General features: G+C 46.7%; 1 protein-coding gene across 2 annotated transcripts in view; it reads right to left on the bottom strand.

Annotated features, from left to right (window-relative positions):
• The window catches only part of STX18 (syntaxin 18), a 463,093-nt gene that overhangs the window by 287,189 nt on the left and 151,538 nt on the right, over nt 1-24,366 (bottom strand). For both annotated transcript variants that reach the window (XM_069231086.1, XM_069231085.1), the window contains exon 6: nt 4,374-4,489. In XM_069231086.1, the coding sequence (XP_069087187.1) occupies nt 4,374-4,489 (116 nt within the window). The remainder of the gene's footprint in view (nt 1-4,373; nt 4,490-24,366) is intronic.

Here is a 24,366-nt window from a genome sequence, read left to right on the forward strand (position 1 = left end):
CACTAGCCTGCAGTGACAATTTTAAAAGCAGAGAGAGCATAAACACTGAGGTTCTGGTTAGCAGAGCCTCAGTGATACAGTTAGGCACCACACAGGGAACACATATAGGCCACAAACTTATGAGCACTGGAGTCCTGGCTAGCAGGATCCCAGTGACACATATCAAACACACTGACAACATAGGGTTTTCACTATGAGCACTGGGCCCTGTCACAGTGAGACAGTAAAAACACCCTGACGTATACTCACAAACAGGCCAAAAGTGGGGGTAACAAGGCTAGAAAGAGGACACCTTCCTACAGTCATTTTGTTGATTACATTTTACTAAATTTTTCTAATTTGGTTTGTCATTTTTGTTTCATGTTGTGACCTTATTATTGTTTTGATACTCCATTAATACACATCACCCTGAGTTAAGCCTGCCTGCTCTGTGCCAGCTAGCAGAGGGTTGAGCTCAAGTTAATTTAGGGACTTTGGGACTCAGCCGAACAATATAGCATTAATTTTCCTTGAGCGAGACGACCACTCCCCCCAAATAATCTACTCTGTGAAACTGATCGTAGGCTGAATGGGAACATATATCAAATATAAAATGCACGAGGTCTGATGGACTTTTTCTGTAATCGTGAGCCCATGTACATGGAATTTAATTGGGACGTTTGTTGAATACAACTTAGGTGGCGCTAGACAGATGGAGAAATAGGGGATGGTATGTACAGTACGAAAGGGGTTCCTTTGTGTACCACCTGTTAAACATGACTGGAATCTGGGGAACTCAAACTGAGTCATTATTGGAGGCCAGAGGGCCCCAACCTAAGCGATTTCTATGATTTGGATATCAGAACAACACACAAAAATACAAAAACAAGTGTACAACAAACAAATGCTCATATATTTAAATATTTTGGGTAATTCACTATCAAATTTTAAATGTTGCTTACATATCACTATAGACTTTATTTATTTAATTGATTATTTATATTACTATATTATTTTTAATTTTGTAAAACTGTCACGGACCACCCCGAGTAGGCCTTGCGGACCCCCATGGGTCCTCAGACCACAGGTTAGGAACCACAGTAGTACACAATATGAGTTTAATGGCTGACATCCTCAATGCAGGCTGAGACAGAAACAGGCCAGTTACTGTATGTGTGCGGATCATTCATCTATCCATGCCCATTCTACATCTAGATACTTCTATCCGTGTACTACCCTGGAGGCTGCTCCAAGTAACTCAAAACAAAGAATTGTTAGACCGCCTTGGGGTCTATTTTCTTTCATTTAATGTACAAAAAAATTAAATAATACTCCTCTGTTTCCTATTGTAAATCGAAAGATGTGTTTTTTATTGTAGCTTAGAAAGAATAATCCTGGGACGGTTGACATTATTCTGAAAGGCCAGCTACCCTGAGAACTATCCAAAAAATTGTGAGCACAATAATCAAACCAGGGGCACTACCCCAAGCTATAATTTCACACATCTTTAAATTCCGAGATCAGGACGTCATCCTACAAGGGGGCAAAGTACACCTCCACCCTGTCCGCAGTCCGATGCAAGAATGCATCCATCAGCTTTTTTCCATACTTTACTGTGCATGTCCAGCAGCACCACAGCTTCTTGGAAGTGAAGCCTGCACTCCGAGACAAGGGCCCCTAATATGCAATGTTATTCTTGGCACTGCAGTGTGTGGCGGCAGTGGGGAAGACCTGGTACATCAACACCCCAGAGGAGATGTGGAACTGGCTTGAGGAGTGGTGACCAGCTTGGTGGAAGGGGGGGGGGGGGGGGGTGGGGGGGTACTGTAAGGCCTAAAACCCATTTCATACACCACCAGAGGAAACAAGAAATCCTGATTCCGGATACCAACCGCCCACTCATCCCACGGGACAGGACGCAGGAGTGTCTTGCGACAAGGATCGGAGAGGTGAATTGTCCGAAGAGAGAAAATGAGACAGGATAACTTTCTGATTTGTCAACTGTGCTGTTCCACGGCAAAGGAGGTCTACCCCCTTGGACTTCTCTCTTTTCACTGCTCCTCCTTTCTCCTCTTTTCTCTTTTTTCCTCAGGACAGCCTCAGCGAAGTTGAGCTGGTAGATTAAACTTCTGCAGCGAACAGGGGACACATGTAAACACATGCTTGTCGGGTGGGAAGAGGTTACTTGTGGTCGCCACTAACACCCCCTCTTTTTTTGTTAAGAACACTAGTTTGGAAGGATACTTTGCAATGCTGGAGGGGCAGGTCGTTTTGAACCCGCTGTGAAGGGAGGGGGCACTGTTTATGGGATTTTGTTTGTGTTTTGATTCGATGTGTGACAGCCAGAGTTTCCAATAGCACTTCTGTGCAGATGAGTGTGATTCGCGCCTGGTCCTACGTGATTCCTCACTTATTGAGACAGAGAAAAGATATGCTAATGGGCTTAGCTCAACATTAATACACATGTAACGAAGATCCAAAACCTAAATCTAAGATAAGATTTCTCGCCAGGAACATGAACAGCCTGGAAGACAAAATTAAACGTAAAGTTGTGCTGCAATATATTAAGCAACATGCAGCAGACATGGTCCTCCTTCAGGAGACCTATATGTTGGGCAATACCTGCTATGCACTCGATAGATGGGGCTACAGGATTGCTGTACACAGAGCATATACCAAAGGTTCAAGGAGAGTGGGGATTCTATTCTACAAATCATTCCTACTGACACATGGCTAGACACCCAGGGACGTTATGTTGCATTCTCTGGTAGCTGTGGGGGGACAGAGATTAACATGTGCTCTGTCTATGCCCCAACCCACCTACATAAATTATTGCTGCTCAACCTGAGATCTCTATTACTTCAATTGCCAGACGGTGTACTGCTCATGGAAGCGGACTTTAATATGGTGCTCTGCGAAGAGTGCTATCACTGTCGGGGTTATTCGAGGTGGCGCCTCTTTAAACGGGATGCAGTGCTACTCGAGCACTGTTTTAGACAGTGCTTTCAGAAGTGGCATCTGCAAGGTTGCAGTAGCTGTGAGGGGACTGTCAAAGCCATGACACCAGTGAATTCTGAGAGGAGGAAGTGATGGAGTTTGGTCCACTTTTGTGCCCTACGATACGCTGCTCCTCTCACTATGACAACCTTGCGCTATATAAAACTGCAAAAATAATAAAGTGCTCCAATACCTTTGTGTTGAGTTTGCGCTATACAAAACTGCAAAAAATAAAAAAAAATAAAAAAAATAGCCCCTGCAGACATCGCAAAGAAACAGCAAGATGCCCAAAACTAAGGAAGGCGAAGAAACAACATACCGCCATGAGCAAAGCAGCGAGCCAAAGGAAAAAATAGTGTGCCACACTAAGGTACATGTCTGATAGTGCAAAAATCCTTGTAACAGGGTCAGTATCCAGGGCAGAAACAAAACAGCCTCAAGGCCGGACAAACAAAGCATTTACCAACAACATCAAGGTATTTTTGACAAGCAGGCCCAGGAACGAATAAAAGTGATGGGCGTGAGATAGGTGTGGTTAAAGCCCACAGAATAGATTACATGTTGAGAAGAGTAGTGCTTGCAAGCTGCTATGCTCAATCTAAATAGGAAAAGAGAGGAACAAAATGAATCTACTGTGGGCTGAAAAGGATTGAACCATCTTTACCAGAGAGTTCTCACCATGAAAAGATAGGAGTAAGAAAATTCAACCCAATAGCTGGAAACAGTTGAGGTTTGAGATAAAATTACAAAACATGGACTAAATGGTGCCTATCTGTGTGTTTCCAGCTTTGAAAGCCTGTAAATAGCCAGCTTTACTGTTTCAACTTAATGGCATGCACTTCAGTTGGCATTAGAACAGATGAAGCGCTGAGCAGACATTTTGGGATCTGAACAGAGCCAGTGTGGTACTTGGGTCTATTGTGAATGATATATAAGGTGCCTTGCTGGATGGTGGCATATATGATGTAAGTACTCTACAGGAGTTAGGGACCCACCAGGTGACAAATGGAGAGCTCAGTAGGCCATGGGGTGAGCTGGGAGAAACTGCTATTCATTGTAGGGGTTGTTATTTGGCACTCATTCATATGACACCAGTACCTGGAACTAAAAGATTTTAAAAAACTAAATTTGTGTATGGCTCTTCATAAATGCACCATCCGTGCAGTCATCTGCAAAAAGATCCTAGCAGTAGGCAGTTTTAATTATGAAGATTGAAATAAAATGCATTTTAATTAGGAAGTCTCGCCGCAATTCCTTTAATAGATCCAAAGATTCAAAAACTGCAAATATGAGAAGTTTCAGGGATACGTTTTAATAGAAAGATGAGTTTTAATTATTTAAGGCTGTAGTTTTGGAAGGCGAAACTCAAAATAGTTTAACAGTTGGTGTAATCTCACCTGTGGCATCCTCATCAAAGTTCAATTCTTCAGTTGCGTCTGTTGGGTTAACCAAAACTTTCTCAGGCGAAGATGCTGTTCTAGACTGGTTGCTCTGCTCTGGCTGAAGCCTGGCCCTACAAATAAAAGCATGTTAAATTAAAGGCTGGTAGGTTTGTCTTCGGAGCCTTATATTCATAATGTTAATAATAAAATTACTAAAGAAATGCACTTTCCATGGGAGAAGAAAAAAGATGTACAAGAGCATTTGCAAAAAAGAAATGCACTGCTTTTATTTTGGAGCTTGGCAATGAGTGTTTCAGAGAACAGGAGGTGATGGTAAAATGACACAGTAAAAGTGGTGAAAAAAACCAAACCTGAACCTGCAGATTTAGGATCTGAAAGAACATTTTCAGAGACTAGCCATGTCAAATAAGGATGAACTTTTCTACTGTATTTCTATCTGTGAGGTGGGAAATAAATCCAAAAGTGGTACTTTCTTGCTCAATATTTATTTTGGGGAAGATTAAAAAAAGATATAATCAGGCTTGCCAGTCTAACTACCCATCCAACTCAACCCACAAACCAACCCATCCATCCATCCATCCCTCCCTCCTTCCCACCCTCGCAAAAGGTTTGTCTTAGTCGCCGACATTCTCTGTAAAATCGAGAGAACTGAAACGAGGTTAGTGGTAGAGACCTATATTAAACACAGACAGAAACAAAGCACACATTTGTAGCTTGTGGCTCCTTGGCTGTCAAACAAAACAAACTGTGAGATTCTGAGTCACAATTTGATGAAGTTTATACACATTTTTTATTTAATTGTATTCCAATTTTCATGGAGTACTGTTTGCAAAGATATGGCAACATACATAATCAAATGCATCCTGGAACTCATTTCAGGTTTCTACGAAGAGCGATTTGGCCCTAGGTTCCTTATAATTCATGTACAAGAAAACATGAAAACGTTAGCTGGGCGATGTGGGTGGGGATATTTGAGCATCAGGAGTGCACAGTGCAGAGGCTCCCCAAGCGTGCTCACAAAGGAGTGACTCAATGCGGTCAGAAGCGAGATTATAAACAATATTTCTCCTGAATAGGCTGTAGTATGCTGAGAAAAACTGAAAAAAAGACATTGAAAATGGACATTTACTAAAGATTGAAACCGTTGATCTTAGAAGAATTTGTGCCCATAGGAAAGGCTGTAGTTCTGTGTACCAATACTGGATAACTGTAGTAACAGGTAAGTAATTTGTTTTCGTATCCAGTATTGGATCTTTCATAAATTCACATGCTTGAATCTGAATAGCCAGCTGTACTCCTAATAAACATCATGCCCGCTGTGGATGGTGGGTGCAAGCATAGAAATCCTCTAAAACATATTATCAAATATCAAGCTTATAAATCTTGTATTATGAGCATAAAACAAATATATATATATATATATATATATATATATATATATATATATATATATATATAAAACCATATCTCAAACCATATTGCATAGCAACTATAGACTATTGTATAAATAATTGTGTCTACATATTAAAGGAAAGATCTCACCATAGTGAAAGAGATGACGTAAGACAGCCTGTCCAACTAGAGAGTCAGTTCTTTGTGACGGTTCCAAATAGTAGTGCTGCATAAAGGAGTGTGTAGTCTTCCACGTCGCAGCCTGACATAATTTACCAAGAGTAATGCCCTGGAACAGAGCAGCCGATGTGGAGACTGCTCTTGTGAATGCACTTTCGGGCGCTTAGTGAACGGTTTTCCTGCTTTTGTGTGGCAAAACTGAATTGTAGATGCAATCCACCAGGCTATGGTGGCCTTAGTGACCCCTGTCCCCTGCCATCCATGAGCATAAGATACCAAAAGCTGATCTGTTTTCCTAAGCTGCTTGGTACTTCGAAGGTACAATTTCAGGCATCTCTTGATGTCCAAGGAATGCAGAGTCTTTTCTGCGATTGTCGACGGATTTGGGAAAAAGGTTCTTTGAATTACTGGCTCAGGTGAAATGATGAGGGCACTTTAGGAATGTACCTGGGGTTAGTCCTAAGAAGAACAAAGTCATCTGAAAAAAACAGAAAAGGTTCCTTAATAGTAAAGGCCTGTATATCGCAGACTCTTCTGGTGGAAGTAAGAGCAAGCAGAGTTTCCACCTTCCATGTGATGTATTTGAGTTCCGCTCTGTGAATGGGTTCGAACTGAGCTTTCATTAGCTGTGAGAGGACCACATTCAGATGCCACTCTGGCTGAGGTGGACGCACCGGAGGAAAAGTGCGGAAGAGGCCTTTCATGAACTGTTTAATAATTCTGGATGAGCCATGTGAGGGCATATCGGCTGAGCGTCTACAGGAAGCTATAGCTGCCAAATGGATCTTAGGATGCGTGACATAGCCCAGGCTTTGACAGGGTGAGGAGATATGAGAGAACTTTCTCCGGCTCAATATTTAAAGGATGGAACTTGGTCTGCAAACACCAGACACAAAATCTCTTCCATTTGAGCTTGTACGTCTTATTTGTACTGTCCGCTCGTGCCCTAGATAAAATCATTCTGCATTGTTCGTCAATGTTCATACCCTGGAACTCACGGAACTCAGGAGCCAAGCGTGCAATTGCAGAGATGCTGAATCCGGATGAAGAATTTGACCCTGAGACTTCGTGAGAAGGTCGTGGTTGCAGGGAAGGTGCATGGAAATGGCCACGGACAGGAGTAGAAGCTCCGTGTACCAATACTGCCTGGGCCACCTGGGCGCCATGAGTATGATCTTGCAGTCCTCCGACTTCACCTTCCTCAGGAGTCTGGTGATCAATGGGGTGGGAGAAAAGTGTACGCAAAGATCCCGGGCCATCTCATCAATAGAGCATTTCCCCACGACCCCGGGAGTGGGTATCGACTGGCGTAGAGTTTGGCATTTGGCGTTCTGATTGTTGGCAAACAAATCTAGGGTCGGTCATCCCCAGCATTGGAAGACGCCATCCAGTACCCTCTGGTTGAGTTCCCATTCATGGCAGTTGTCGTCCGTCCTGCTGAGAGGGTCCGCCAGGACGTTGTTGACACCTGGCAGGTGCTCCACCCGGAGGCAAATGTTGTGCAGCGTGAGGCAATCCCAAAGAGATTGAGCTTCCCTTGAAAGGGAGAGGGATCTTGTTCCTCCCTGCTTGTTGATATAGAACATGCCTGTTGCGTTGTCCGTCCGGACCAACACTGATGACCCTGCAATGCGTGCAAGGAACGCTTTGAGTGTGAGACAAATTGCCTTTAATTCCAACAGATTTATGTGCATTCCTCTCTGCGCCTCTGACTATCTTCCCTGAATGTGAATGTCCTGTAAATGACCTCCCCAACCTTCCAAGGAAGCATCTGTCATGATTATAAAGTCTGCCATTGGTGTGAGAAAGGTGAGCCCTTGAGAGTGATGGTTGACCTGAGACCACCATCGCAAAGCCCCCACTATCCTTGGGGTAACACTTATAAAATCCTTGAAGGACTGGGTCCATTGGAGCTGTAACTCCTCCTGCAAAGGTCTCATTCTCAACCTTGCTAGATGAACCAGGACGATGGATGAGGAAATCATGCCTAGGAGCGACTTGAACAGTCGTACTGAAACAGACCTTCTTCAGGAGATGCTGACAGCCAAGTTGGCTAGTTTCTACTTCCGCGCCGGAGTGAGGTATGCCTTGTTTTCGATGCTGTCGAGTTCTGCGCCCAAAAAGACTATCCTCTGTGTGGCAAGAGTGACTGACTTCTGGAAATTTACTGTTAGTCCCAAACTGTGAAATAATTCTAGGCAGGCGTTTGTAGCCTTGGATGCTAGTTGTGATGAAGGAGCTTTTATCAGCCAGTCCTCCAGGTATGGGAACACCTGAAAACCCCTGTTGCGGAGAAAGCCTTCTACTGGGGCGAAACATTTCGTGAAAATTCGTGGAGCTGACTTCAAGCCGAATGGGAGGACTTTGAATTGATAATGGGCACCGGCCACAGTAAAGCGGAGATACTTGCGATGTTTTACATGTATCGGTATGTGGAAATAACCATCCTAGAGATCCATTGTTGTCATATAGTTTCCAGGATTCAAAAGGTGAAGGATATCCAACAGCGTGATCATATGAAAGGATTGTTTCCGTAGGTACTTGTTCAGCTTCCTGAGATCTAGGATCGGACTCCATTCCCCTGTCCTCTTTCTAATTAGAAAGAACCGGGAATTGAACCCGAGTCCTCTTTGCTGAACTGGAACCTCCTCTATCTCTCCCTTGGCGAGCATCAGGAACACCTCCTGCTGAAGCAGGCAAAGATGGAGCGGTTTGGATCTTCCTGGCGGATGGTGTGGTGGTTTTTGTATTAATTTCCAACGCATGACCTCGAGCCACTATATCCAGCACCCATTTGTCCGTTGTTATGCTTTTCCAATTGTAGAGGTAATTGGAGATGTTCACTCCCACTTGATGGTTCGGTAAATAGTGGGGAAGGGTAGCCGGTGCCTGATAAGAATCATTGTTTGAGGTTGATCCCGGGTTTGGGAACTCTGTTTTCTCCTTCCTCCCTGCCTGGCATTTGAGGCGGTGGATGGTTTGCCTATACTGTTGCTGATAGGCCGGTCTATATTGAGGCTGTTGACACTGCCTGAGGTAGGAACCTCAAAATGTTGTGAATCCCCTTCCCCTTGCACCCCGAAAGGGCTTCTTCCTGTACTGCAAAGTACCCAGGGACCGAGCAGTATCTGTGTCAGCCTTGATGGCCTGCAATGCATCGTCTACGTGCTTGCCTAAGAGAGATTCTCGGTCATATTGCATGTCAAGAATTCTGGACTGTACCTCTGGTCTGAAAGAGGTGGCTTTCTAGCAACCCTGGCGGCGTAATACCGCAGCTCCCGTCAATTGGCGAAAGCCGGTGGAGGCTATATCCAGGGCGCAGTCAATTATCTCTTCAGACGTACACTCTCCTTCTTGAAGGATCTTTCGTGCGTCTGCTTGTTTGCTCTCCGGAATGAGGTCCATGAAAGCCATATCCGACCACATTTGTCGATCATATCGACCCAAAATCGCTAGGGAATTTGCTGCCCGAACAGTTATGGCCGACATGGACGAGAATCTCTTGCCCACATTATCTAATCTCCTTCCTTCTCTATCAGGAGGAGTAGATATAGGCGCTGACGGGTTCTTAGAACGCCTTTGAGCCTTCTGTGACCCTGGTGGAACTGTTGCCGGGTTCTGCATGATCTTGAGCCCCTCGCTCCATATGAAGTCAATGATAGGGATGGCCCTCACAGAATTCCTTGCTTGTTCCTTAATGTCCTGGAGGAAGCATTCAGACTGCAAGACCGATGTTGACAAGTGAAAACACGTGGCCGCCCTAGCCATTAAATTGTGAAAACCACCTATATCCTCCGGTGGAGAATCTGAAGGACGAGGAGGTGGTGGAGATGGAGTAGGGGGTAGATAGTCATCCCGTTCCTCACTAGGATGCTATGGCGTTGATATTTCACATTCTTCTTCTTCTTCTCCAGATGCCGAAACCTCATCTCTAGGGGGAGCAGCTAACACAGATTACAGAGTCATACTAGGACTAGCTGGAGGTGGAGGTACACTCCTTGGTGTAACAGGAGAAGGTGGAGGCGGCGGTTGTTCCTTCACTACAGCTGGGAACCTCCTATTATCCTGCAACATTGACTGCAAGTCCTGAAGCAAGGAGGCAGGCATCTGGACAGTGTCTCTTGGTTGAGGCGGAGGTTGATAATAGCGTCCCTGATGAGAGTAGTAGGGCTGATATTGATCATACTCATCATCATAATCCTGTTACTGATATTTGACGTGTAACTGGGATGGGCTGTGTGCATCCCCAAACTGACCCTCATCTGACTTTTCCCAGTCCAGCAGATGACTAGGTAGCAAAGTTGTCACCTTAGGTGGTGAAGTATCCCGAGGATAGATCGTCGATCTGGACATTGCTGTGATTTTAACTGTGGCTCGAAGATCAGGAGACCCAGAAGAACTAGGAATAACATCCATTTGACGCACAGCCACCACTGGCATCGTCCCGTTGACAGCACTGATATTGTGGACGAGTTTTCTATCAGCGACGGTCTCGTCGACGGTGGTGTCATCGATGGTGGTGCCGTCAACGACGGCCTTGTCTAGGGTGTCCTCATCGACGGTAATGTAGCAGACGGGACTTTCAGAGACGATTTTGTCAACGACTATGTTCTCGTCGACAAAGGCGTCAACGTTGACTTGAGGGACAAAGTATTTTCTGGAGGCTTCGTCGACAGTGGTTTAACAGAAGTAATAGTAGCCTTTACCACGGACGCCGACGTAGTCGACGACGGTCTCATCGATGAGGTGGTAGAGACGGTAGATGTGAACACCATCGTCACTGTCGTTGACGGTGGTGTCATCGTCTACTTGATTTTGATTGATACCTTTCTAGAGGTAGAAGGCTCAGATGAAGGAGAATGGTGAGATGACTCCTTCTTTCGTCGAGGAGAGGATGGCTCACATGAAATTGAGCCCTGTACGCCTTTTGCACCTTCCTTATGATGCATTGTTTTATGCTTTCTGGATCTTTCAGCCTGACCCAGGTCCTCAGATCTGGACCTTTTATGTGGCCTTTCTGACTCACTCTCCTCACCTGAAGTACAGGATTTTGCCTGTAGCCATGTTAAAAGTCTAACCTCCAGTCCACGAGGGTTTTTGTAGAGAAAGTGTGGCATATCTTGCAGTCTTTCACCTGATGTTCTGGATGCTGGCAGTATAAGCAGTTTTTATGTGGATCATCCACATGGAGCCTTTTCTTGCCACAGGTTTTACAAGGGCGGAAAAGGCCTTTTCTAGAAGAATCTGACATATTTTAGAGGTTTTCTGAGAGAAAATCTTCTTAAGAAGTAGAAAACTGAGCAGAGCTCAGGGAGACTCCCTTCACACGACGTGCAGTAGAAAATCTGAGGGAAAGAGCCTCTCTGGAGAGTATTCTAGAGGATGCTGGTGCCTGATTGTCCAGCAGCCAGGTTTGGGTCCTTTTCACAAAAGGACTGAGATAGGCTATAAGAGTGATTTGTGTTACCATTATAGCCTATGGACATTTTTTGGGTGATTATTGCTTTTCATGTATCGTGGGGTTCCCACTTCGACGACGGGGATGATTCAAGCATGTGAATATATGAAAGATCCAATACTGGATAAACTGCGAGTGCAGCAGAGCAGCTATTCTCAAGTAGTACCATGTACATATAAATAGCGTCACGTGTATGTGGGAGCCCAGCAAAACTTTAGATCAACCACAATTGGGTATCAAGTTACAGAGCCTAACATCTTTCCGCATATCCGCTCATGCATATGAGGGCAGTTTCTGGCTTCATAAACCATAAATTTCATGGCGAATATGGATTAAGTACATACGGTGAGCCCTTAGTCGACTGTTTCAGGACATCTCTGACGTGTATCTGGTCCAACATTAAAGCCAACTCGGTGAAGTGAGGGTCAGGCACAGGGGCCAGTTTTGTCCCGGTTTGGACTTAGTTGTTTTTCTGGAGAAAAGTCCTCATCAATGAGATCATCGGCAAGTCAAGCTGGATCTGAAGAGGGGCTTGTTGACAGAGGCTGGCGGAGGCATGGGTTCTTGGCAGGAGCCTCAATACTGGTGGTAAACTTGAGACCCTCGATGTTGAAGGCAGGAAAACACCAAGCAGACAAACCTGAAAACGTTGCCCAAGAAGGTGTCATCATTGGGGTGCTGCTCAGCCTTGGTCCCGGTGAAGTCCTCCATATTTTGATTTAGAAACTTGTCTGGAAGTCTGGATCCCTTCAGGAGGGCAAACCAGCAAGTTGTGTACAATCAGCAGTTCAACGTCTATGGCTGTGACTTGGTGGCAATCAAGTGTTGGCCTCTGGTTCTCTTGGTAAAAAGTTCAGAAAACGTTTTTAACTGTCTAGTCTTGCAATTGTGAAGTGGGATAGAGTATGCCTTAAAACCAGACAAGGGCCCAGGACCATTTGGGCACCACTCTGTGGTTAGGACTCAGTGTCTCAAAAGCCACCACCAGGGTCCAAGGCAAACCCGGTTGGAATTGGTCAGCTGGATTCTCAGAGACTTTGGCTTCTTGCAACTTTTGTGTTCCTGTAGCTGAACAGGAGGCTAGTTAACTAGCTTTAGGAGTCACTCTCCAGTCCTGGGTACAAGAGGTAGCAGGTCAGGCCGTTGTGTTTTCTTTTTGAAGGTTCAACCGCAGGTGCAGTCCTTCACCTGTCTTTCACAGATCCAGAGCGGTACTAAAGTGGGTACTGTGGGGGCCAGCCTGAAGGTGGGGATAACCCCTGGGCACTCCCAAACCAAAAAGTTACAAAGTTTGTAGGGATGACCCTACCCACTTTTGCAACACTTCCTATATATTTTACTGCAACCTATCCCACGCTGCCCCTCCTTAACAATAACTAGTACAGCAGAACCTTTTATCCCTTGTGCAGAGGTCCATGGGCTCGCCCAGTGGTGTGGCTCATATTATGGGCAAACCCTCTCTTGTGGTCACTCTAAACCGGTTCTGGGGCAGACCCTGTCGCACTGGGATTGGTGTTCATTTGGCTATCAGTACAATTAAGGGGCAGGTCTCGGTATAAGTTACATTTGCTTCTGAAAGGGTAGGCACCTTTTGAAGTTTAATTAAGTTCCTGGGTACAGCCCAGATGACCATGCTGTCAGGGAAAAAAACATCTCTCCACACCCAAGCCCTTAGTCGACTGTTTGGGAGCAATACAGATCTCATCACAGAAAATCCATTAACAGTACAGTGACACTGAACACTGGCAAAAAGGCATTTGGCTTAGGAAAGAAAATATCAACTTTCTAAAAATGGAATTTAAAAAAAAAAGTAATTTACAAATCTAACTTGATTATTAGATTGGATTGTAAATTACTATTAATTTGAGTCAATGAATCATTGTTCTCGCTATTCCCACAATCAAGGTATGCATTATAAGACGTGATGATGTACCCCAATGCTTTTCAATAGGAGAGCTAGCATTGCCACAGTGAAAAACGACGTAAGGGTTTTCACTGCCATGACATGTAAAACTTAAGCACACACTCCCTACTTGTTAAATACCATGCATCTTGCCCATATAGGCATTCAGGGCTTACCCTAGGGATGTCTTACTATCATTTAAAAGAAGGGGTTAGATATGGCAAAATGTTTCTTTTGCCATGCTGAATTTGCAGTTGTAAACCTGCACACAGGCTGCAGGGACAGGCCTTTAGAAATGCTCTGTATTGTCACTTTAGTGGTGGCACAATAGGTGCAGCAGTCCACTAGTGACACAACTTGCATGCCATGGGTACAGTAGGTAGTATATACTAGGGAAGTATGGGTAAGTTAAATAGCCAATTTCAATCTTTAACAAACTTGACAAGTTTTTAGAGGCCAGAGCACATGCCCTGGGGACCGGATTAGCATGGTTCCAGTCTACAAAAAAATTAATGGGGTGATCATCCAAAATGAGGCATTTAATTACAAGACCAAATAACGGTATGAGAGTATGACACACAAGGAAAAAGGAGGAAAGGTTCAGGTGAGGAGATTACAGGCACATAAATGCCATTCACTAGCAAATGCTTCGTGGCATAGATGGATCTTCAGCTGTTTGTGAAAAGATTATATTTGGATTCACAATGAGGATGAGCTGGAGGAGAGTTTCAAAGTAAGGACTATTGTTGGTGCTGAACACCTGCTGCCAGACTGATTCAACCTGGAACAACGCAAGATGGTGCTGGCAGGCCAAAGTTAAGAGCTTGACTAGGCGATATGGAATTAATATTTTGGAAATGTAGCCCAAGGCTCTTGCCCAGGGAAGCTTTGTGTACCAGGTACATAGTTTTGAATTTCATTCTTTGTTTGCTAGGCAGCCAGCACAGTTATTGATATTTTATGCTGGGGTGATGTGACCAGAGCATTTTAAAACAAAAATGAATCAGGCTTTCTAGCTTATGCAACGTGTTAGATGGGAGACATCCATAAAATCTATTCAGTAGTCGGTATGTGATAGGGCCACAACTAGGACAAAGCATGATTGACATTAAGGGGGTTATTCTAACTTTGGAGGAGTGTTAATCCGTCCCAAAAGTGACGGTAAAGTGACGGATATACCACCAGCCGTATTACGAGTTCCATAGGATATAATGGAGTCGTAATACGGCTGGTGGATCCGTCACTTTTCCGTCACTTTTGGGACGGATTAACACCTCCTCCAAAGTTAGAATAAGCCCCTAAGTCTGCTATAGCTAGAGTATCCAGTGGAGGCAACAGAAAAACACCTTGCAGTTTAATTTTCTTTTCTTCTATTTATTAAGTTTAATAACAGCTTTATTAATGTTATGACACATAACATTAATAAAGACTGTGCCTGATAGATGCCGATGAACACTTAAACTATGAAACCTGTCAAACATGTCTGGTGTCGCCCACGGTAGACGTGCAGAGGTAGCGGCATTCACAGAGACAGAAAGTAAGATTCAACAAAACATCCGTAGGGCTGTATAACATATCAATACTCAACAGAGAAAGACAAAAGAAAGAGGTAGGTCAAGCAGAGACGCAGAAACAGAACAGCATCCATTCCAGCGAATCAATCAGAGCGCACGGAGAGCATATGTAAAGTTCTGGTCACAATACACGTGGCAGGGTATAGTTCCCCATCTGCAATCTCATAGGTTGGTCTCCAAAAAAAAGGCATAATGGGGCCCAGATATCCTTGGGTCGGGATCCCTCAGGCATCAACTCCCAGTAAAGCATCAGTTGTTCTTGGCAAAAAGCAGCATCTCACAGCCATTCAGATCCTCGAGGGGATCTCCCACGCCCCCAGCACATCGCATTTCTACGCTTCGCCAGCCAGCCTCCTATGGGCAAACGGTATCTCGTCCACACAACCAAGCAGCGCAAGCTTAGGGGAGCAGGACAGAACCAGGCCTGTTAACGCCTCTATCATATGTATCACCTCATTCCAGTAAGCGTGAACCGCTGCACAGCTCCACGCAAGGTGGATAAAATCGGCGTCAGGAGCGCTCCATCGTTCACAACATGATTCAACCCGCAAGTCACACAAACCGTGGGGGTATGGTACAAGCGGTGCAGGAATTTGAAGTGAATAAGACGTAGTCTATAATTGGGGGAGAGCATCCGCATACGCGCGCAACATTTCTTCCACATCTCATCAGAAATTTCCTCACCAATGTCCACTTCCCACCGTGCCTTAACAGTCATAGTAGCTCCTTGCTTCTCGCTCTGCAAGCTATTATACAACTTAGTAATAAGCCGGTGAGGGGATTGCGCACAACACAACACCACCAGTGCCTGACACACCAGCGAGGCCTCAAGAAGGCCTGGGTAGCGGGCACGAAGTACCATGCCAATACGCAGCACATATAGCCGATGCAACGCAGAATCATGCCCATCTCCCAGCGCCGCTTCAGACGAGATAAGCCGCCCCTCCACGAACCAGTCACCCAGGAGAGTTAGGTTCGAGTCGCAGAGGAATTTACGCAGTCGGGCATCCTGGTACATCCGCTCGTCTGCAATATCTAATACCGGCATCGAAGGGGCGAACGGCTCACTCACACCAACCCGGCGCAGCAAAGTAGCCCAGGCCCGCATCGTACAGGCCAGAGTATCCACACCACGTGGCCTAGGGCGGGAAGGGTTCCCAATCACCCGTGACTAACCGTCCGGCCACACCGCATTACACTCAAGCGCAAGATGCGGTAAATAGCGGATGGGGCGTATCCAGAAATGTGCATAATAAGCCTGCACACAATGATAGTAAAGCTCCAAGTCCGGCGCGGCAAGACCACCCAATTCAAACGGGAGTGTCAACTTAGCCCAAAAAATTATAGGCTGTCCTCCCGCCCAAGCCAACCGTATCAGCGCCGAGCAGAGCCTCTGCAGAAAACTAGTCGTAAGAATAAGAGGTAAATTCACAGATATAAAAATTTAGGAAGCACCACCATTTTAGCAATCGCAATACGACCCATGAGTGAAAGCGGCAACGAACGCCAGGCTTCCACTTTGTCCTCCAGCCACGCCATTGCCCTTCCATAATTAGCAGACCATAGTGTCTCCATCTCTCCACTTAGCCAAATGCCCAATTACCGCACCGGTCCATCAGCCCACCCAATAGGGTATCTGGAAGAAAATTGCGGCGTTCCCACGGAAAGAGGCATCGCCACAGATTTAGACCAGTTAATCATAATCCCAAAGATTGCACCAAACCGTACTATCTCATCAAGCAGGATATCAAGATGATCACGCGGCTTGCGTACTGACAATGCAATATCATCAGCGTACATGGATATCAAGATAGGGCGCTGGCGAAATGCCAGTCCACGATGGTTATGATGTTGCCGCAATCTCGCCGCGCGGGGGCTCCATGGCAATCGCGAAAAGCAGCAGAGTCAGAGGGCAGCCCTGCCAGGTCCCCCGAGCTACCCAGAAGGGACCAGAAACTATCCCATTCACACGCAGTCGAGCAGTAGGCTCCGAATACAGCAAGCTCATCAGTTGCACAAACCTAGCGCTCATCCTCACTCTGGCTAGTAGCGCAAAAATATACTTCCACGCCAGAGAATCGAAAGCTTTGGTGGCATCTAAAAAAAACGCTGCTGAGTTATCCTCAGCTCTAAGTGTAATCGCGACAGCAAAAAACATACGAAGATTATACGCCGTAGACCTACCAGGAACAAAGCCAGACTGGTCGGGCAGGACCAGCTTCAGGAGCAAGGGCTGAAATCTTGTCGCAATCATCTTGGCCAAGATTTTGTTATCGATATTAATCATAGAGAGCGGTTGATACGAGTCGCAGCTGCACAGATCCTTGCCAGGCTTTAGTATTGTGACGATAAGAGCCTCACGCAAGGAGGCAGGGAGAACCCCAGTCTCCAAAGATTCTGCGTACATCTCCAACAAGTGAGGCGCTAGAAGGTCCGCATACTCTTTATAAAAGGAAGGAGTGAGACCATCCAGCCCGGGAGACCTATCGCCTGGCAAGCTACGAATCGCTGTTTTGACATCTTTCACAGTGAAGGGGACGTCTAGATAGGACCTATGCGCATCATTAAACCACAGCAAGCTAATCTCAGAAAAATTGTTCTGCGCGGCCACTGGGTCCGGACCAGAAGACTCCGCATAAAATTCTGCAAAGAAGTCAGTAAAGACCCGCAGGACGCCATCTGACACGCTCTCCCGACGTATCGCTCAGCTCAACAATATAGTTACTAGCCCATGGCCTTCGCAGCATACTCGCAAGGGTGCGTCCTGCCCTCTCGCCTTCCCTGTACCTCCTTGCCTTGGCATGCTTCCCCAAAAAGCAGATCTCCCGCAAAGAAGCCTCCTCATATTGTGTGACAGTTCTTCGCAAAGCGGAGAGCGCATCCCCAGACCAATCAACAACCAGACGCCCCTCCAGCTCAACTATCTGCGCCTCCAAGTCAGCCAAGTCCCGCCGCAGTGACTTCAGCACACCATGCTGTTTAGAGAGGCATACCCCACGAATTACCACCTTAAACGCCTCCCACAAGGTACCAGCGGAACTCACCGACCCAAAATTCTCATTGAAATAGTGAATAACGGCCTCACGGACTTCCTCCTGAAACACCTGATCTCGCAATGCTCCATGAGGTAAACAGCACACATACGCACCCTCCGGGCCTCCCGGCACCGCCAGCACTAACTTAACCGGCGAGTGATCTGACAAAGTGCGTGCCATGTGCTCAACCAACTGCGTCCAAAGCGCAACATCTCTCGTGCCCAACCAACGATCGATAAGGGCCCAGCTCTTATGAGCATAATTAACGCAGGTGCCCTCTCTAGCATCCCCATGCCGCTCCCGCCAGAGATCCACCAGGGACCCCTCATTCATGACAGACGACAGGGCCTTAGCAGCAGCAACGTGCAGTACTCTAGCCAGGCTTTCGCAATCCAATCCAGAATGACATTGAAATCCCCTCCCCAAATCAAGGTGCCACATCCCAGTGACTCAATCAGCCGCCACACTTCACAGAAAAATTTGGGGTCATCGGTATTAGGACCATAAAAAGAAACAAGCCTCAGGCTCTATCTAACAGCATTCCACTCATCATGACATAGCGGCTATTGGGGCCCACAATCATTCTGTGAGTACGCCACTGCAGTCGCTTCCGCAGCAAAATAGCAACCCCTCTTGCATAGCGCAAGAACACCGCTCCATGATACTCTCCAATCCAGCCCGCTTTCAATCGGTTTTGAGTCGCAGCCACTAAGTGGGACTCCTGCAGCATGCATATGTCAATCTCCTGTCGCTTCACATAAGTAGAAAATAACCGCACCTTGTGTTCATCATTCAAGCCACGCACATTCCAGGTAAGACAGAGCACAAAAGTCACATCTCCGCGCACCATCACATCTTCCAATCAGAAATACCGCCCCACCACAGCGCCTCCTGACAGTCACCCACCTCGTATAGGCAGAAATATAGAGTGAAAGAGAAAGAGAAGAACAAGAACAAGAAACATAAACCTATCCCCCCACTCTCCTCTCTCACGCAGACCCCCCCAATCGGGTCAAAGCAGAGAACCTACCCCCCGACAGAACTAGATTCCCAACCATGGCAAAGGGACTCATCCGAGGGACGCGCGCCAGTCCGTCCATCCATCCATCCCTCCGCCCACTTGAAAGAGGGGGGAAGGGGGCAAGGAGCCCATGAATGAATCATATAGCACAGCAGCCAAAGGAGGCAATTAACCCAGCATCAATGCCGGTAACAGAAGGCTCCCAAATAACGACCAGAGAGAGAGCAGAGTTAGTCACCGCCCACCTTTCTAGTCATTGTCACTTAATGCATCTCTCTCAACTCCAGAAGTCGCCGGCTCCCCCGATGCTGCCTTCTTAGGAACTGTTTTGGCAAACTTAGCCGCCAGTTTCGGGTCCGCAAAGAAATGTAGTTTACCCCCATGTTGCACTCTCAGCTTCGCAGGATAGATAAGAGAATACCTAGCATCAGTCTGGCTGAGGGTGCATTTGATCGGGAGGAAAGCTTTGTGCGCAGCCTGTATTCCCAGGGTGTATTCAGGGAAGATGCACAATTCATAGTTTTGGTAAATTATAGGTCGCTGTTTCCTCGCCAGTCTGAGAACTGTATCTCTCTCATGGTAATTTAACAGACGAACAATGAGAGGCTGCGGAGGGGTGCCAGGCGGCGGTCGAGGGCCCAACTACCTGTGGACCATGTCCACCACCAGCAATCGGGAGAGCTTGCCAGGGAAAAGATCTGACAGCATGGACTCCACAAAGTCTTCCACCCTACCCATCGCAGTGGACTCTGGGAGACCAACTATGCTAATGTTACTGCGACGAGACCGTGCCTCCAAGTCCTCGTTCTTGCTGCAAATCACCTCTAGGACACGCTCCATACGCAGATGTTCCCTGTCACTGCGCCGCTGATCCTCCATCTCAGATGTGCGTGCCACCAGCTGGTCAAACCAGGAGTCATGATCGTCCACTCTGGCCCGGATCTGGTCCAGCTGTTCCGCCAGATGGTCAAACTTAGAATATATACCAGCGAGGCTCTGCTTTAAGTCTAGAAACATAGCCTTGACCAAGGCGTCTGAAGCCCCCTCCTCTGCCGACAGCCCATCCGAAGGGGTACCAGACTCTCGACCCTTCTTCCTACCTTCATCAAAGGTAAGCTTCGCTTGCTTCTGCTCTGCTTTACCCATACCTGCCGCAGCAGAGACCAGCAGCCTGGATCCCTACCAGAAGACAGCAATTGAACCACAAGTGACAGATGAGGCGACCGGCCAAGGGATGCCAACAGCTCTCACCAGTACAGCAGCACAGATCGGCACCACGAAAGTAGTGGGAGGCACGCTGGAACCAGTCACCTCCACTCCGCAAGTCTCAGCGGTCTCCAGGGTAGCTCTGTCCGCCAGATCAGGTCAACAAACCCCCAGGAACACCGGCCCGCCAGAGCCGAGCCCAGGAAAGCAGGGACCAGACCTGGTCTCCAGGCGCCGTCCAGCAACTGACCCTGTGCCGCAGGTCCAGAATCAGCACGCAGGGAGTAATCTCGGCGTCCAGCCCAGTCCATCAGCTCACACAGCACCTCCAACAGCCCGCGGACTGACCCGACCGCCGAAGGGCCCCCCAGCCAGAGAGCCACCTGCACCCACTGCAGCAGCTGCACGAGTCCACCTCCTCACTCAGCAAGAATCAGGCAGAGGAGATTCAGGCACCCAGCAGAGTTACCATCAGCAGAGGCCCGGGCACCCACCTCCACACTCTGCTGCCAGGCACCTCCTCCAGCGAAGAGGAGCAGACCCGCCACCTAGGGTCCACACAGCCCTGGGAGGCACCGCAGCCGACACCAACCGGCCCACACAGGCCCCTCTCCAGCCGTACAGTCCGCAGGCACCAGAGCGGAGCGCGGACACGCCCCAATCAAGGGAGCGCGGGACCCGCCCCAATCAAGGCTGCGCTCCGCACAATGCCACGGTCAGACCCGACCACCGATCCGGCCTCGGGGGGCGAGCAAGAGCTCACCCCCCACTGTACACCGCCGCTCCAAATCCAGAGCTTCAACTCCGGCCACCGGCTGGGAGAACCCGCAAGGCTCTGGGCCAGCACAATCCATGAGGCAGCAAACTCCTCCCGCGGAAGGCCCCAGAGAGGTGCCAGAAAGCTCAGGCCGGCCCTCTCCCGGCAAAGAGCGCCCAGGGAAGCCGCGGCCGGCGAGGAAATCCACACACTGCCTCCGGGGGATTAACAGGAGGGCTCCCCTCTGGAAATTGCACACGAAAGGGGCCGCTCCTAGGAGAAATGTAATAAATAGGCCCCCAGCCCAGCAGAGCCTCACAGAGTGACGGCCATCTTGTGGAGGGGCCAAGCCACGCCCCTTGCAGTTTAAATTTACAGTAGCGACAATACTCAGCAGAGGCAATGGAAAAACATGCCATGCAATTAGCCTGAGTGGAGAAAGACAGTTCAGTGTCTAATAGGACTCCAAGATTCCTGACTGATTTAAGAGGAATCAGTGGCAAAAGAGAGGCCACATTGTGGGGCAAGAGAATCAAGTTTTTAAATGCCAATGTTATGATCCACATGTTAGTTCTATTCAAGCATATACAATTGTCTGTCATACAATTCTGCATATTTTGGAAGCATTCATACACTTTCCCTTCTGTTTTCTGGTTCTTTTGGGTTCCTAATAAACTGGAGTCTTCACAGCATACGTACAACAGTCAATTCCCATTCCTATTGTAAGACCTCCTAAAAGAAAACCCATTATCACCCAGGGAAGCTGATAAATCAGTCAACCTAAGAAATTGCAAGGAAAAACTCTGAATATCGGCTATAACCCATCTTCTGACGTCATGCTTGACTGCTTTCACAGTTGTTTGTTGCAGACGCTATATAAGCTGGCATCTATACAGTATGCAGAAGAGTAACAAATCCTTGGCCTCTTGGTGTTTGATGGAAATTAAAAAATCCAAAGTGACTTAACATTTCTCAGAATGTAAATGGTGTTTTTATGACCCAATGACTTGTTGCCAATTGAGTAATCCTTTTGTCATTACAGGGCTTTGTTTAGATCAACCAAAAAAGCCTACTACGCATCATTACAGTTGAATGACAGCCAAAGGAGGTTTGTCCCAGGGTTTGAAGTAGTAGTATTGTGGGGACCTTGGGTAAATATAGCAATAGTATTTTGTGTTATGCACTAAAGAACTGATCCAAAAGCCTTAGGCAGAATGGAAAGTCTAGTCAAGTTTATTGTTGCTTTCGGCAACTCGTTCCTTTCGCACAGAGAGAAAACATAAAATACCGTTCATAATTATGCCTTCCTGTGGGAAAGAAAGAAATATCAAAAGTACAGTATTTCACAGTTAGACAACCATTTCAATTTGGGCTGGGAGACATACAACCATATCATGGGAAATGTCTACAGTTCTGTCAGGGGTTGATTATGTCCCAAAGGTAACTTCATCACAGAGATGGATCTCGTAAATCTATGACTCTTTTTTTTTCTCCAGAAAATCTGGGAGATTGCTGCTCCTGCACCCACTCACAATAAAATCAGTCAAAGGGCCCCAATCATTTACACACATTATGTTTCTGGATTTCAAAACCTAAGGACAAACAAAAATGTGTCTCATCTTTTCTCCTAGCCATGCAAAGCATTTGTTTCCTTCATACACTTGTTTTCTTTCAGTTTTAAGCACACTTGTAATGACAAGAGTCTTTGTATCATTTACCAAAATGAAGCATGATTGTCTCTATTTAGAGCCATGGATGTTTAAGTTTCAGGAGAAGCCTTTATGCAGTGTCAGAGGAATTTACCCTTCTCTGGTTGTTCTTAGCTATTGAGGTGGCTTTCATTTGGTGGCATTCATGCCATGAATTGGCTCAAGAACCATGGTTGTCAATATGAGTGAAGGTTTTGAGTGGTTCTGTCACTGGAGAAGGCTATTAGACAGCCAGAGCTGAACATGTGCAATTTCCTGAGGTTTTGGCAAGAACCATGGAGTCCATTTTCCTGAGAAATCATGGCTGACGTTTATCTCCCTCATGGAAGGCTGAGTGTCTAAGCAATATTTGTTACTGCTTTTGATTTTAGCGCTGGTTTGTGAGTGCACAGTTTTCTTTATTTTGTTTCTTTTTTAAACTTTATTTTTCATGTTATTAACAAAGAAACAAGGCAGTCATCACATACACAAGGGTCCTTTGGTAATCAATTACACACATGATTTGTTAGTCCACAGGTTGTTTTGGAGCAGCATTAAGACGCCTACTCTTCTTTAACATCTAGAGTAACAGGTCCCCCCCCCTTAGGATTGATTTAGAACCGCCCATTGTGGGGGACAGGAGGATCACCCATTCCCGCATCCCCCGATGCGTCCGAGACTTCGCTACAATCTAAGTCTGTTGTTGTTGTGTAATCGGGGTCTAACAATTTGTCACAAAGAGCTCTCCAAGTAGTAAGGGCTTCTGAAGTTTGTTGTCCCGCCTACTAAGTCTTATATATGTGCTTCTTCAGCCAGGGACCACTCTGCAATATCCCTGCACCAACTCACATTGTTGGCGCTGCCTGCAACATCCATGTAATGGCAACTGTATGCTGTGCCAGTACCATGGCCAATTGCACAAATTTATAGGTCATTTTACGGCCTTTAAAGTTACCCAAGAGGCAGCACTGACGTGTAAGAGTTATAGGTAGGTGTGTAGTGCGCACTATTTCGACCACTAGTATTTGTGTACAGCTCCACATTTTCATGCCATGTGTAAAAGATCTGCTTCCTTTGCATTACTGTGGGGACAGGCATCAGGTCTTGTTCGCGTTATGCAGTGTAGATCTTTGGGCGTCATGTATGTCCTATCCAGGAAAGTTTAATGTATTAGTCGAAAACTGGCATTGCTACAAACTGTCTGTGTCAATTCACAGATTCTTACCCAGTCAGCTTCCTCAACAGAGGTCTCCAGGTCGTTTTCCCATGCATCATGGGCTTAAGTGGGTCCCTGTTTGTGTCCGCCCACATAGCTCTACAGAGGAGCATGATCATGTGTCTGCTCGATCCTGCCGTCAGTAATACCCCCATTGTGTGTGATGGGGTGGGGGGGGGGGGGGGAAATGGCTGTTGGATAGCTTGGCCATATCTGCTGCACCATATGCGCCAAACCTGCATGTTGCAAAAACTTTCCCTGCATGCATTTTGGAATGTGATAAAGTATTCATTGCGGTACAGGCTCCCTATTTGTTTTCACCCTCCTTCCCTCCACGCCTGGATGGACATATCAGTCATCATCTGCCTAAGAGACTTTAGGATCCATATAGGAAATTCCCTATGAAATACTGTTACTACAAACAGCTGCCATACCCCTGCCATGTGCCATACTATTTGTGATTCGTCCCTCCCTCTATCAATAGTTCAGGGACACTGCTTACCTTGATCACTGTCGTCAGCAGAGGCGTTTCCGAGCTGGGGACAGTGTCCAGCAAT

The sequence above is a fragment of the Pleurodeles waltl genome, chromosome 4_2 (assembly GCF_031143425.1).
Source record: "Pleurodeles waltl isolate 20211129_DDA chromosome 4_2, aPleWal1.hap1.20221129, whole genome shotgun sequence".
Lineage (NCBI taxonomy): Eukaryota > Metazoa > Chordata > Amphibia > Caudata > Salamandridae > Pleurodeles > Pleurodeles waltl.